Raw genomic sequence first — 14846 nt, forward strand, 5'->3', positions numbered from 1 at the left:
GGACTACGGCCCTGCCGTCCGCTATGGCAAGCAGCGAGGGTGAGATGAGGATTACTGTGAGCGATAATCCGCCAGCCACGGCTCACGGACCGTTCACACCTCGTTTCGCTTGTCTGACCGTTCCCCAAAAAAGACGGTCCGCCGTCTTATTTCCTCAACCACGTATTCAGACACAATGCGTGATGATGAGATGTTGCAGCATCGGGGGGTGACGTACTGCCATCCGACTCCGACGATTCCTCGGGCTCCCTCCCTCGGGGGGTCGAGCCCAGGAAGAAGCGGATGTCGAAATGTCAGCCATGCTTTCCCCGGCCGCCGTGAGCGTCGGGTTGCAGTGCCCGCACTGCCTCTCCCGGCGCTCGCGGCTGGCTACACAGTGCCTCGGGGTTGAGCGCGGCTCCAAGCCGCGCCCGCCCCCAGGGCCGTGTTTACCGGAAGTGCATGAGGAACTTAGTAAAACCTGCAACGCCCCTTTCCGGCACGTTCACGTCAAACAAAGTTCTGTCACCCTCTCTTCCCTCGAGGGTGAGGCAGCTAGAGGATACGTCGATGTCCCCCAGGTGGAGTATGCCGCCGCGGTGCACTCGTGCCCGTAGGTGGCGGCCACTTGGGAGGGCTCGACCTAGACTCCCGTCCAAAGCATGTGGTGTCTCGGCATCTCTGGTGTCGAGAGCTTACATTGCGGCGGACCAAGCTGCCTCCTCTCTCCACGCTATGGCTCCTGCCAGGCCAGGGCGTTGAGAGAGCTCCACGAGGGTAAGACCGACCCAGCGCTTATGCAGGAACTCCGCGCCGCCACCGACCTCGCTCTATGGGTGACCAAGGTGACCACGCAGGCCCTGGGTCGGACGATGTCCACACTTGTGGTGCATGAGAAACTCCTCTGGCCTTTACTTGCGCAGATGAGTAACACTGAGAAGGTCCGCTTTCTTGACGTACCCGTCTCGCAAGGGGGGGCTGGTTGGTGTTACTGTCGAGCCGCAGCGGCCCCGCTCACCCCCCGCCCGTGGCATGCAAATTTCATTCGCCAATTTTCATTGGCCTTTTCTAAATACTCAGAAGATGATAGGTTCTCAAGACAAACCCCATTCTGTCGGTTCGACACAACGTCTCGTTCCCTCCATCAGGGAACCGAGGTTACATCCGTAACCAAGACGTTTTAATGAAAAACCAGGGGACCCCCCAAGTTCACTATTTTAGACCTTATGAGAGGTCCCTTAAGGCTTATGAGGGGTCCGGGACCGCCCCAGCCCCCCCTCAATTCGAACCCTGATTTTAATACCGGCAAATGGGACGAAGCATTACGGCGGAGGTCAGAGAGAAACTCTGCAGATGAGCAGCTCCATTTCAATAAAGCACTCATCCTGCGGGCAGAAGCGAACATGACCGGGAAATAAATGTGACTATCAGCGCAGCCCGCTGTGCATGGCAGGGTTCTGCAAATACACAACACCAAATTCAATTATTGCATGTGGGAAGGGGAATGGGCCGGATTTATCTGCAGGAATCTGTTTCCGTTATCTGTGTCGGGATTCCACCGAGTGTGTGTGTGCTGCATCTCAAGAAACACGTCACAAACATTTGAGACAAACATTAGACCATAGATGCCACACTATGTCATCATCATTTAAACGTGTGTTTGTTACTGTACATGCAGGGATGGTTAGTGTGTGTTGTGTGTGACGTGTGTGTGTGTGTGTGTGTGTGTGTGTGTGTGTGTGTGTGTGTGTTGCGTTCAGGACGTGGTGATGGTCGGAGAGGAAAACTTCACATCTTCCTGCTACGTACAGCTGGAGGAAGAGGCGTGTCACATCCTGACTGAAGCTCTGGGCTCCTACTGTCTGATTGGCCAGAGCATCTGTCCGTCAGCGGCTAAACGAATCAAACTGGCAGTGTTTGGACCTGTAGTGATGGCAGGTGCAGACTATCACATCAGAGTCTACTGTCTCCACGACACGCAGGACGCACTTAAAGTACGCTTGACTTGAAACAGCTTGTTTTTCATTCTTTAAGATGTTGAGCAAACTCACCGATGTGACATCGTCATTCTGAACATCTGAATTTGTGAAGCAGTTTTTCACTGATGATGATGATGATGATGGTGTGCGTGCGTGCGTGCGTGCATGCATGTGTGCGTGTGTGTGTGTGTGTGTGTGCGTGTGTGTGCCCATGTTTGTGTGTACAGGAGGTTTTACAGATAGAGAAACAGATTGGTGGGAAACTGCTGGATGAACCAAAGACTCTGAACTTCAGTTACAGTAAAAACAATCTGAGACTGTCACTACACGACATACACACACAGTGGAAGAGTAAACTACTCACCAAATACCAGGTAAGAGAGAAAAACATGTCTGTTCTGTTCTGTTCTGTTATTATTATATTATATTAGACTGTATTTATTATATTAGATTAGATTAGATTAGATTAGATTAGATTAGACTGTTTATATTAGATTATATTAGATTAGATTAGACTGTTTATATTAGATTAGATTAGACTGTTTATATTAGATTATATTAGATTAGATTAGACTGTTTATATTAGATTAGATTAGATTAGATTAGACTGTTTATATTAGATTATATTAGATTAGATTAGATTAGATTAGATTAGACTGTTTATATTAGATTAGATTAGATTAGATTAGACTGTTTATATTAGATTATATTAGATTAGATTAGACTGTTTATATTAGATTAGATTAGATTAGATTAGACTGTTTATATTAGATTATATTAGATTAGATTAGATTAGACTGTTTATATTATATTAGATTAGATTAGACTGTTTATATTAGATTAGATTAGATTAGATTAGACTGTTTATATTAGATTATATTAGATTAGATTAGATTAGACTGTTTATATTATATTAGATTAGATTAGACTGTTTATATTAGATTAGATTAGATTAGATTAGACTGTTTATATTAGATTATATTAGATTAGATTAGATTAGACTGTTTATATTATATTAGATTAGATTAGACTGTTTATATTAGATTAGATTAGATTAGATTAGACTGTTTATATTAGATTATATTAGATTAGATTAGATTAGACTGTTTATATTATATTAGATTAGATTAGACTGTTTATATTAGATTAGATTAGATTAGATTAGACTGTTTATATTAGATTATATTAGATTAGATTAGATTAGACTGTTTATATTATATTAGATTAGATTAGACTGTTTATATTAGATTAGATTAGATTAGATTAGACTGTTTATATTAGATTAGATTAGATTAGATTAGACTGTTTATATTAGATTAGATTAGATTAGATTAGACTGTTTATATTAGATTATATTAGATTAGACTGTTTATATTAGATTATATTAGATTAGATTAGACTGTTTATATTAGATTATATTAGATTAGATTAGATTAGATTAGACTGTTTATATTAGATTAGATTAGATTAGATTAGACTGTTTATATTAGATTATATTATATTATATTATATTAGATTAGATTAGACTGTTTATATTAGATTATATTAGATTAGATTAGACTGTTTATATTATATTAGATTAGATTAGATTAGACTGTATATATTATATTATATTTTATTACACGGCTCATTTGAATGCGTGATTCTGATTGGCCAGTCGCGACATTCCAAGGGTTGTTATTTTCAACTAACAAGCGCTCAAAACTAATAACACCCTGTAACCCAGATGCTGCAAATCATTTTGAGAGGGGCAGTTTAATATTGCACAAAAATGAATTATAAATGTCTTTTAATAACATATATGACATTATATTTACAAATGTGACGTTTGAGCGTCGTTTCTTACTTTAAAACCGAAACTAAACGGCTTTTCCTCGCGGAAGGTCTGCATTCGGTAAAAAAAATCTCATGTGGCAAGTAGCCGTGTAATAAGCGGGATAATGTACAAGCAGCCGGCTGTTATGGCCAAATAAACCCCTTCAGTGTGACACAAGACCCTCTGCTTCACTTCCTCATCACATTGTCGGGGATTATTTCTGCCATAACAACCAGTTGACTGGACATTATACCTCATTTAGTAGATTAGATTAGATTATATAAAATTGTAATGATTATTCTTCTTAATATTCTTTTAATAAACCTAATAAATACACTTAAAGTTGCAACTTTAAATGGTTTTATAATGTACTGCATTATAACTGTGATGATAGCAATAAGATATTATGTGTGTGCGTGCGCGTGTCTGTGTGTGTGTGTGTGTGTGTGTGTGTGTGTGTGTGTGTGTGTGCGTGGGTGCGTGCGTGCGTGCGTGCGTGCGCGTGCAGGAGGTGTGTTTTTCTCAGGTGTGGAGCGGCTCGGTGCGGAGGCTTCATTGCTCTTTTGCTCTGGAGCGTCAGAGTTTGGCCGTGTGCGAGTTGTGTTGTAAGCTGTGTGTCCGGCAGGTGGAGGGTGAAGGTCAGATCTTTCAGCTCTACACCACGCTGAGCGAGGTAACACAACCTCTCGTGGACTGACATTAGCTCAGAGCTAAGCTTCAAACGGCTCTAAACGACACCAGCCGTGTTGTCTAGCCAAACCATTGGTCATTTTCCAAGAAAATTTAACAATTATATACTTTTTAAACATAAATACACGGCTTGCACTGTCTCAGCGATCATGTTGGTCACGCGTGACGTAATTTCAACAGATTTGAACATCCCTGATTTGCACACGAACTGACCGTTTTAAACAATAATCTTGCACAAAGACATATAACGTGTCATTCGACATCCAAGAACTTTTGAACGGTCTTCTTTATCCAAACTTGTAAACACTGGGTCAGAACCAGGCGTGACCTTTCCAACGTGATTACAGAGTACATGAAGTCGTGGACGCGCTACATGGAGGCAAAGCAAGCCATACATTTACAGTATGTTTAAAAAGTATATTATTTTCATGAAGTTTTCATTTTATAGTGAACTACTCCTTTAATAAAATGAGCTTTCTATGTGAATGAGACCGTTTAATAGGCTTTTTTCTATTCATATTATTATTGTGCAATAGATCAATAGATCTACTTTTTCTGTTTTTTATTTATTTAATTCATTGAATATGATTTTTGATTATTTTAACAAAAATGTAAGCTTTAAAAAAAAGTAAACTACTAACAAGGGTTGTGTGTGTGTGTGTGTGTTTCAGGACGTTCAGAGTTTTGACACGTCTCTAATGGACCCCGGCAGCAGTATCACGGTGTTGACAGGCCCGAGCGCTTTCAGAATCCCAGTGAGCATCAGAAATAAACTCTGCAGCAGTCTGGACGCCCCACATACACGCGGAAATGACTGGAGAATACTGGCACACAAACTCAACCTGGACAGGTGACACGCACGCACGCACGCACACACCACACATGTTGGGTTTCCATGTTTTATGGGGCATTCCATAGACACAATGGTGTTTATACTGTACAAACTGTATCTCATATTCCCTCCCCCTAACCCTAACAATCACACACAACTGTCTGCTCTTTTACATTTTCACAAAAGTTCATTCTGTATGATTTATAAGCTTGTTTCCTCATGGGGACCAAAAAATGTCCCCACAAGGACAAGGGTTTTGGATATTGCCATCTTTGTGGGGACATTTTGTCCCCATACCGTAGGGTTACCCTTCACACACACACACACACACACACACACACACACACACACACACACACACACACACACAAACACATGTTGGGTTTCCATGTTTTATGGGGACATTCCATAGACACAATGGTTTTATACTGTACAAACTGTATCTCATATTCCCTCCCCCTAACCCTAACAATCACACACAACTGTCTGCTCTTTTACATTTTCACAAAAGTTCATTCTGTATGATTTATAAGCTTGTTTCCTCATGGGGACAAAAAATGTCCCCACAAGGACAAGGGTTTTGGATATTGCCATCTTTGTGGGGACATTTTGTCCCCATACCGTAGGGTTTACCCTTCCCACACACACACACACACACACACACACACACACAATACACACACACGCACACACAACACATGTTGGGTTTCCATGTTTTATGGGGACATTCCATAGACACAATGGTTTTATACTGTACAAACTGTATCTCATATTCCCTCCCCCTAACCCTAACAATCACACACAACTGTCTGCTCTTTTACATTTTCACTAAAGTTCATTCTGTATGATTTATAAGCTTGTTTCCTCATGGGGACCAAAAAATGTCCCCACAAGGACAAGGGTTTTGGATATTGCCATCTTTGTGGGGACATTTTGTCCCCATACCGTAGGGTTTACCCTTCCCACACACACACACACACGCACACGCACACGCACACACACACACACACACACACCACGCACACACACACACACACACACACATGTTGGGTTTCCATGTTTCATGGGGACAGTCCATAGGCGTAATGTTTTTATACTGTACAAACTGTATATTCTATCCCCTATCCCTAACCCTATCCCTAAACCTAAAGATCATAGAACACTTTTTGCATTTTTAGATTTGTAAAAAATATTGTTCTGTACAATTTATAAGCTTTTGTGCCCATGAGGACCTCAATTTTGGTCCCCACAGTGACACGAGTCCCCATGTGTTGGTGTGTATTCAGGTTTAGGTCCCCACTGGGATATACAAACATGAACACACACACACACACACACACCACACCTTCATGCGCACACACACAAACACACGCACACACACATGTTGTGTTTCCATGTTTTATGGGGACATTCCATAGACACAATGGTGTTTATACTGTACAAACTGTATCTCATATTCCCTCCCCCTAACCCTAACAATCACACACAACTGTCTGCTCTTTTACATTTTCACAAAAGTTCATTCTGTATGATTTATAAGCTTGTTTCCTCATGGGGACAAAAAAATGTCCCCACAAGGACAAGGGTTTTGGATATTGCCATCTTTGTGGGGACATTTTGTCTCCATACCGTAGGGTTTACCCTTCACACACACACACACACACACACACATTTACTATTCAGTATTGTTCTGGTCTAACAACCACCAAATAATGTCCAACTTAATCATGTTAAATGTTGATTCATGGTGTCTGCTAAATGTAAATGTACAGGTTGTAATTCATTTTAAAATTCAATCTATAGCACTTTTGATTTTTTTCTGCATTATTGCACAAAAGCTTTAAAGGAACACTCCACTTTTTTTGGAAATAGGCTTATTCTCTAAGTAAGGGGTGCCCAATAGGTCGATCGCGATCGACCAGTCGATCGCACAGGCAATGCTGGTAGATCGCAATAAATTAACCTGCCTAATATTCTTTTGTTAAATTTTAGTAAAACATTTCATATCGTTATCTCTTTTAATTTCTGTCTGACTTGCACTTGACCAATACATTTTGACAAAATAAATAAAAAAACCACTTACGCAGGCTGCTCGCACCTTCCAAGAGCTTCTGAGCACTGAGCGCGAAATCACGCAGCTAGCAGTAGCCTACATGCTTGTTCGCAAAACAATCTAAAATTCAAACCAATTTTTAAAATGAGTGCGGTACCAACCAAAAAGTCAAAAACATACCATTTCCATTCGGAGTGGGAGGAAGATTTTTTCTTCACTATGTCTTTTTCTAAATGCATTTGTCTGATCTGCCAGACAAGTATTGCTATTCCAAAGAAAGGAAACGTGGAGAGACATTTTCGGACACTTCATAAAAATTATGACAACGATTTTCCTGCAAAAAGCAAGCTTAGAAGAGCAAAGGTAAAAGAACTGAAATATCAATTATCTGGTCAGCAGTCACTCTTTACTCGTCCAGGCCAAAAAGCAAAAGCAGCCACGGAGGCATCATGCCGGGTGAGTCACACCATCGTCAAACATAAAAAATCATTCCAAGAAGGAGAAATGATAAAAGACGCTTTTGTCGAGGCAGCAGACTCATTGTTTCGGGATTTTAAAAACAAATCTGAGATTGTGTCCGCCATCAAAGCTGTTCAGCTATCAAGATCTACAGTTACGCGTCGTTGTGAATTAATGGCCGATGACTTGCCACAGCAACTGAGAAAGGACATAACTGATTGTGAATGTTTTTCATTGCAATTAGATGAGAGCACGGACATTAGTGATACAGCGCAATTGTGCGTTTTCATACGGATGGTGTTTAAAGACATGACAGCGAGAGAGGAACTGCTGACACTTCTGACTATGAAAGAACACACTTGGGGCGAAGACATTTTTCGGGCATTTAAGGACTTTGTCGACAAAACACAGCTTCCGATGTCTAAATTAGTGTCAATCACCACTGACGGAGCACCTGCGATGGTCGGCCGTTCTAACGGTTTTATTGCCAAGTGCAAGGAGGATGATGCTTTTCCGGACTTCCTTAATTACCATTGCATAATACACCAACAATCTCTATGTGCGAAAATGCTGAACATGAAAGAGATCATGGATGTATGCATGAAAATAGTCTGTTCAATTCGTGCACGTTCACTTCAGAGACGGCTCTTCCGCACTTTTTTGGAGGAAGCGGACTGCAACCACACAGATCTCCTGCTGCATACAGATGTCAGATGGTTAAGCAGGGGCAAATTCTTGGAAAGATTTCGAGGGCTGCTGCCTGAGATAAAGGAGTTTCTCCTGTCTACACATAATACAGAATACAAACAACTTGAGAACGAGCAGTGGCTTTTAGATTTGGCCTTTTTGACTGACCTGACTAATATGCTGAATGAGCTAAATTTAGAGCTGCAAGGTAAAGAGAAGATGGTGGTCAACATGATCAGCTCAGTTAATGCTTTCAAAAGAAAACTACAGTTACTCACATCTAAGCTGCAGCGCCACCAATTAGGCAACTTCCAAAACATTGCATCTGAACTTCACAAGCTAGGAAAAGAGCCAGCACAACTTCACAGTGAGCGCTACATTGAGCAAATTGAAAAGGTCAGATCAGACTTTGACAAACGTTTTCAAGACTTTGCTTTACTTGAGCCAGTTGCTACATTCATGTGCTTTCCATTTAGAGATGAGCATGAGGTTGAGTCCCTGGCCACAGACATGGGAAAGCTGTTTCAGATGAACCCATCCGCATTGGAAAATGAGATTTTAGCACTGCAGACTGACATTGAGGTGAAGGCAAGGGCCAGTGGACAGTTTTGGGACCTTCTTGCAGAAGAGAAGTATCCAAATATCAGAAAATGTGCCACCTCACTGACCGCACTGTTTGGCTCAACTTATCTATGTGAGTCAGCCTTTTCTCACATGAGGATTATTAAGTCAAAACACCGGTCCACCATGACTAATGACAATTTGGAGGCCTGTTTGAGACTAGCTACCAGCAGCTACTGCCCAAATTATGCAAAACTGTCTGATTCAATTCGGTGCAAGTCATCAGAATAAGGTACACATGGCCTGGCTATTGTAATCTGTTGTGCTGTAGATGTTTTGAGTTTAGTGTTAAAATTAATGATATCAGCACTTAACATTGTTTTGCATTGTTGAATTCCATGTAGAGAATACACATTGGAAGTGTAATTAAAAAATAAATAAATGTGTTGAATGTGTTATAATGTGTTTTTTAGTTGGTAGATCTTATCAGGTTTACCATTTTAAAAGTAGATCATCACGCAAAAAAGTCTGGGCACCCCTGCTCTAAGTTATCTTCTCATAACTCCCTCATGCTTCAAATGTGTGCCATGTTACGGCAGCAAACTTCCTTGATTATTACGCCGGAATGGGAGTATAGTTCCTAATCATATCGGCCCAGAAAATCACTACTTTTCATTTTCCGCCGGTCTTAGCATACGATATAACTACAGAAGAGTCCGGTTTTAAATAGGAAAAATATCGAAACTCTTTGGTCATTTTTGAACGCGATGCTACTGGTCTAATTGGATTCAATGATCTATGCTAAGCTATGCTAAAAGTGCTATCGCCAGACCCGGAGATCGGCTGAATACACTCCAAAACGGTAAAACTCAACTTATAAACTCTGGGGGAGTTGGAGAATGAGCCTATTTCCAAAAAAAGTGGAGTGTTCCTTTAAGGAAAATACATCTATGCTTTTACATTATTGAGATTGTGAAATGTGAGTTTAATATAGGTAATAAACAGCTATCATACACTCTTAAAGGGGTCATATGGTGTGAACACGTGTTATAAGTTGCCCATGCATGTATTAGACACGTAAAATGTCTGATGTTCCAAATATGGTCAGAGGCGTCACATTTCCCTCACACGCTTGCAGTGTTCCACCAATCACTACGCACCGGTGAACTGGCCAATCACAGCACACCTCGCTTTTCAGAGCCATGAGCTTTTCAGAGAGGCGGAGCAAAGAGGAGATACAAACATGCACGGTGTGTGGAAAATACAGCATTTTTAACCTTAAATCCTGTAGACACATTGCATTACATCTAAAACAAACCATAATATTCCTTTCAGCCGTGTCATGTGACCCCTTTAAAGAACCTTTGATCGAACGGTTCTTTGTGGAACCAAAAGTAGTTATTTTATGGCATCGCTGTGAAGAACATTGTTTTGAAGAGTGCAGTGTGTTTCATCAGTGATCATGTGTGAGTTGGTGTTGTGAGATCACAGTGAAGTTGACGTTGTGAAAACCGAATAGAACTGAAGCTCTGCGCTGCGAAGTTTCCTGGCGTGAGAGTTCACGAGAAGAACACGGGTAGAAAACAGCCGGGAACCCATGAGAAATATTTCACTCCTTCTCTATATGAGAGACTTTTCCAAACACCGGCGTGTCTTCATCCCTCCGCTTTTCACGTAATTCTAGGAAAAGAAACGGTGAAGGACCCCTATGGTTTGAGTTCTGCTTGAGGTATTACTGTAGATCTTTCAAAGCGAGCTTCAAACGCCAGCGAGTTTAGGTTTGGAGAGCACGCTGTTCACCTCGGAGGACAAACACGCTTAAAACAGACATGTGAGAGTTCACAGAGGACAGACAGAAGTGCAGAAGAAGAGATAAAGCGAAGAGGATCCTGGGAAAAGTGTCTCTGTGTTCTTCCAGACTCCCCAGAGTTTGTTTAGAAGAGAGAGGTTTTCTACATCTGACTTTTTGGTTCGGTGTGTTGTGAACAAGCCGTTTCAGTGCTTCACCTGTGATGTGCTTTTCATCATCGTGTTCATTAAATCATCTTTCTTGTCCCGCACAGGCATCTCAACTACTTTGCGACTAAGAGCAGCCCTACTGGCGTCATTTTGGACCTGTGGGAGGCCCGGCACTTTCCACACGGAAACCTGAACCAGCTCGCCACCGTTTTAGAGGAGATGGGCCGCCGTGACAACAGCATCGCTTCCATGGTGAAGGAACATTGACCCTTATGACGATGGTGACGTTGCTCTGATGTCGTCCAGACTCAATAGAGAAGGTGAAGGAAATGATCGGATCAGACGAGTCAAAGCATCCTTAGAGCCCGTGACCTTTCACATCAACTTATAGTGCAGCATCTTATTCAGTTTCAGGAAACGTGTGGTACTTAAGCCTCAGATTCAGGGGGCTAAAGATCTCGCTGGGGTCAAAGGTGAAACAGGGACAAGACTCACTACCAAAAATTCCTCCCCGGAATTCTCAAACTTTTTTCTGTTTGCACGTGTAAGGACTGCGGTGTGTGTGTGTGTGTGTGTGTGTGTGTGTGTGTGTGTGTGTGTGTGTGTGTGTGTGTGTGTTTGAGCAAAAACAACACAAATCTCCCACATTCTTCCTGTCTCTTTACTCATAGTTTTTCTGGAATTTTGTGGTGCCATCTAGTGGTTGCTGAAACAGTCAACGCTCATGTAAAATCATATTTTCAGAGGAGATCATACAGTATTTAGTGTGTGGACAGAGTACCTTAAAGTGGCCTTTAAAACCTCATTAACGTTCGGACATCAATTTCATTTGTTTTATTTTTGTAAATGCAGATATGTGTCAAACTGAAGTATCGGTGTTGAACAAAAGTGCACACGAGCGCTTGCAAGGGATGAAAAATAATGTGGAGAACTGATATCTCAATATCTGGAATGCTGAAGATAAAATGCGAAGTCGCACTGTTCGATGATTTTTAATGGACTTTTGTACGACGTACACAAAAGAGTTCACACACGTTCTCTGCATGAGGTGTTTCTGTTGTGTTTGAATGATTCATTTCAACGTTTAAGCAGTTTGCTGTGAGTAAAAAAAGTATAGATGACCCTTATTAAAGGTTACCAGGGTACCTATAGTTTCACTTACGGATCCCACACTGAACAAGAAAACCTCATTTTTTGTCTTGTTTTCCCACACAATTATCTAAATAACCTTAAAACAAGATATGAAGAGTTTGGTTCCAAAATGAGATGACTCCGTTTTAAAAAAAATTCAGAAATCATGTTTTTTATTTTGTTTTTATTGAGTTAGTTAGCTGTATTTTTTTTTTTTTTTTTGAGTTATTACGGCTCAAGTCAAAACAAACCAACTGCAGTTTGATTGATATTAATTGGAATGCACAATAAAAAAACAAGACTTTTGAACATTTTTAAAAACCGAGTTATCTCATTTTAGAACCAAACTCTTCATATATTCACCTGAGAATCCACAACATTTATCTTGATTTCAGAGATCATATATGATAACCGAAGTGTGTTTTGCTTAAATCAAGATGAAAAATGTTCTTGTTGTTGTTTCAGGCAAACACATTTTGTTAGATTGGAACCAAGACATAAACGAACATTTGTTAACATTTTGTGTTTTGACAATATACCCTTACAAAGAAAATAAGTAGGCTTCAAGTTCATTTTATTTAGTAAAATATAATTTATACTTTATGTAATAAATATACTAATATCATACTTGTAGTTTTTCCGGTTGTGCTTGGGATTAAATTGACTCACTTTTTAATTTATAAAAGTGTAATTTCAACGACATTATTTGTTTGTGCAGCAACTGTTCTTCAAGTGAACTTATAGTTTGTTATTTCAATACTGATGTTGATGAAAGTACACTTCTCATCTGTTGAAAAGATTTTACACTGCAGGTGCGCTTGCACGTTATCTTTAACTGAACTTAACACATATTTCTATATTATTTTTGCATTTTAAGTACACTGCTATGGTCCTATTAAGATAAAGTATGTTACTTTTTATGTACAGAAAGTACACGAAAAGGAGACCGAAAAGTATACTTTCTTATTTTTAGCTCAAAAGTATAGCGCACTTGAAAAAACGTTCTTGTTAAGATACTTGTATTGGTAAACAAGACAAAAAGAGAAGAAGATGAAAAACCGAATGGATGTTGTTTCGAAGGAAACTCAGACATGGATTGAACACATTTGATTATCGATGATGTTTCATTGGCTTCTGGTTTGACGTTCTGCAGGTTTGAGTCTCTGTCAGTATGCTGTTAGTTATCTGGTTTAATACACATCAGAATCGACGAAAAGATGTGAGCCGTTTCTTTCATCGATAACCTTTAATGGATTATTTGATTTGCTTATGTTTAGTAAATGCACATGAACCGAAACAACGTCGAAAATGCATTTAAAACCAAACGAGTATGATGAGAGGATTGTTACTGATGTCTTTTTTCTCCAGTAATGAGATGTGTTTCCAAGTGAAAGTGCATATTCAGCAAGAAAAGGAAGCATTGATTTGATTCATGAAGAAATGGTTTGATTGTTAGAGATGGTGTTTATATGACGGGTCGTCTGATGGCGTCAGACAAAAACTACTATAATCTTTTGTTTCGGAAATGAAAGTCATCACGCATTTATCCTAGAAATAACATGGAATGTGTCTGACGTGAAATGATTCCGTTGACTTGAACATAAAATATCAGTTTGTAGAAAATAACACGTATTGAATGTTTCATTTGAATGATGAAGGCCTATGCAACCGTGTTTTCTCTGTGATGAGATGTGAAGACAGTGTTTGACACACGGAGCTCATTATCTGCAGCATCACTGCCTGAAGACTCGTGCCGGTTCTCTTGAAGAAAGAAAACACCACATCATAAAGAGCGAAACAACACAAGACCGCGTCTGTAAGGCTGAAAATGGAATATTTTGGTCTGGAGTAAATGCTGTGCCAACTATGCAATGTTTGCTTCTGTGTGGGACAACAGCAGGCTTGTGTGTAGAGAGGATTTCATTCATAAAGATTCGTGGGAAAAAGAAAAGCGTGTCCACAGACAGGGTCTGTACAAATGTATCTAAAGATTTTTTTGAATAAATTATATTTTTAATCAACACTGAGAGTGACCTTGTGTCATTTATTCCTGGTTCTTCTGTTCTAGTGTGTGAAAAAGTGGTTTGCAATACGTTATCAGATTTTTATGAGTGTCTTTAAAAGCTAAAAACAACAATAGTAAACCGACTGCTCAAGTATCTTACTTTGATCCTTAAAGGGACAGTTCACCCCAAATTCTGTCATCATTCACTCACCCTCAGATTGTTCCAAACCTGTGTACGTTTCTGTTCTGCTGAACACACCGGAAGAAATTTGGAAGAATGTCAGATCTCGCCCCCCATTGACTCCCACAGTAGGGAGAATAAATCCTGAACATTAGCAACAAAAAAGAAAGTTATTCTGTTCTTGTTTCTAAAAGTTTGACTTTAAAGTGATATCCTTTGACTAAGAACCAACAAGTTAATTAAATGAAATACAGAAGTCAGTGAATATTTGGGATCTATAGTCCAGATATTTTTGATTTAATATTGAAACATTGCGCACTCTTACGTCTGCGATTGTGTTTAAATATTACGTTTTTACTCGAGATAAAACTAAACTCGTCCCACTGAACGCCCGACAGTTTATTACGAAACAATGTTATGGCCGTTCATTTGCAGTATTTGAACTTTAGAAATGACCAGTGATTCGTGTCTGAAGCACACCTAGACATCAATCATCTTTCATAACTAAAACATC

The 14846-nt window shown here is 40.1% G+C and overlaps 1 protein-coding gene across 1 annotated transcript; it reads left to right on the forward strand.

The window, feature by feature from the left end:
• The first annotated feature begins 561 nt into the window (after positions 1–561).
• unc5ca (unc-5 netrin receptor Ca) lies at positions 562–14317 on the forward strand. Its single transcript, XM_057322931.1, has 5 exons — positions 562–1973; positions 2186–2332; positions 4283–4447; positions 5136–5314; positions 11120–14317. The coding sequence occupies exons 1-5, from the start codon at positions 1749–1751 to the stop codon at positions 11280–11282; spliced, it is 879 nt and encodes a 292-aa protein (XP_057178914.1). The 5' UTR covers positions 562–1748; the 3' UTR covers positions 11283–14317.
• The last annotated feature ends 529 nt before the right edge of the window (positions 14318–14846 follow it).

This window comes from Triplophysa rosa, linkage group LG2, assembly GCF_024868665.1.
Source record: "Triplophysa rosa linkage group LG2, Trosa_1v2, whole genome shotgun sequence".
NCBI classification, from domain to species: Eukaryota; Metazoa; Chordata; class Actinopteri; order Cypriniformes; family Nemacheilidae; genus Triplophysa; species Triplophysa rosa.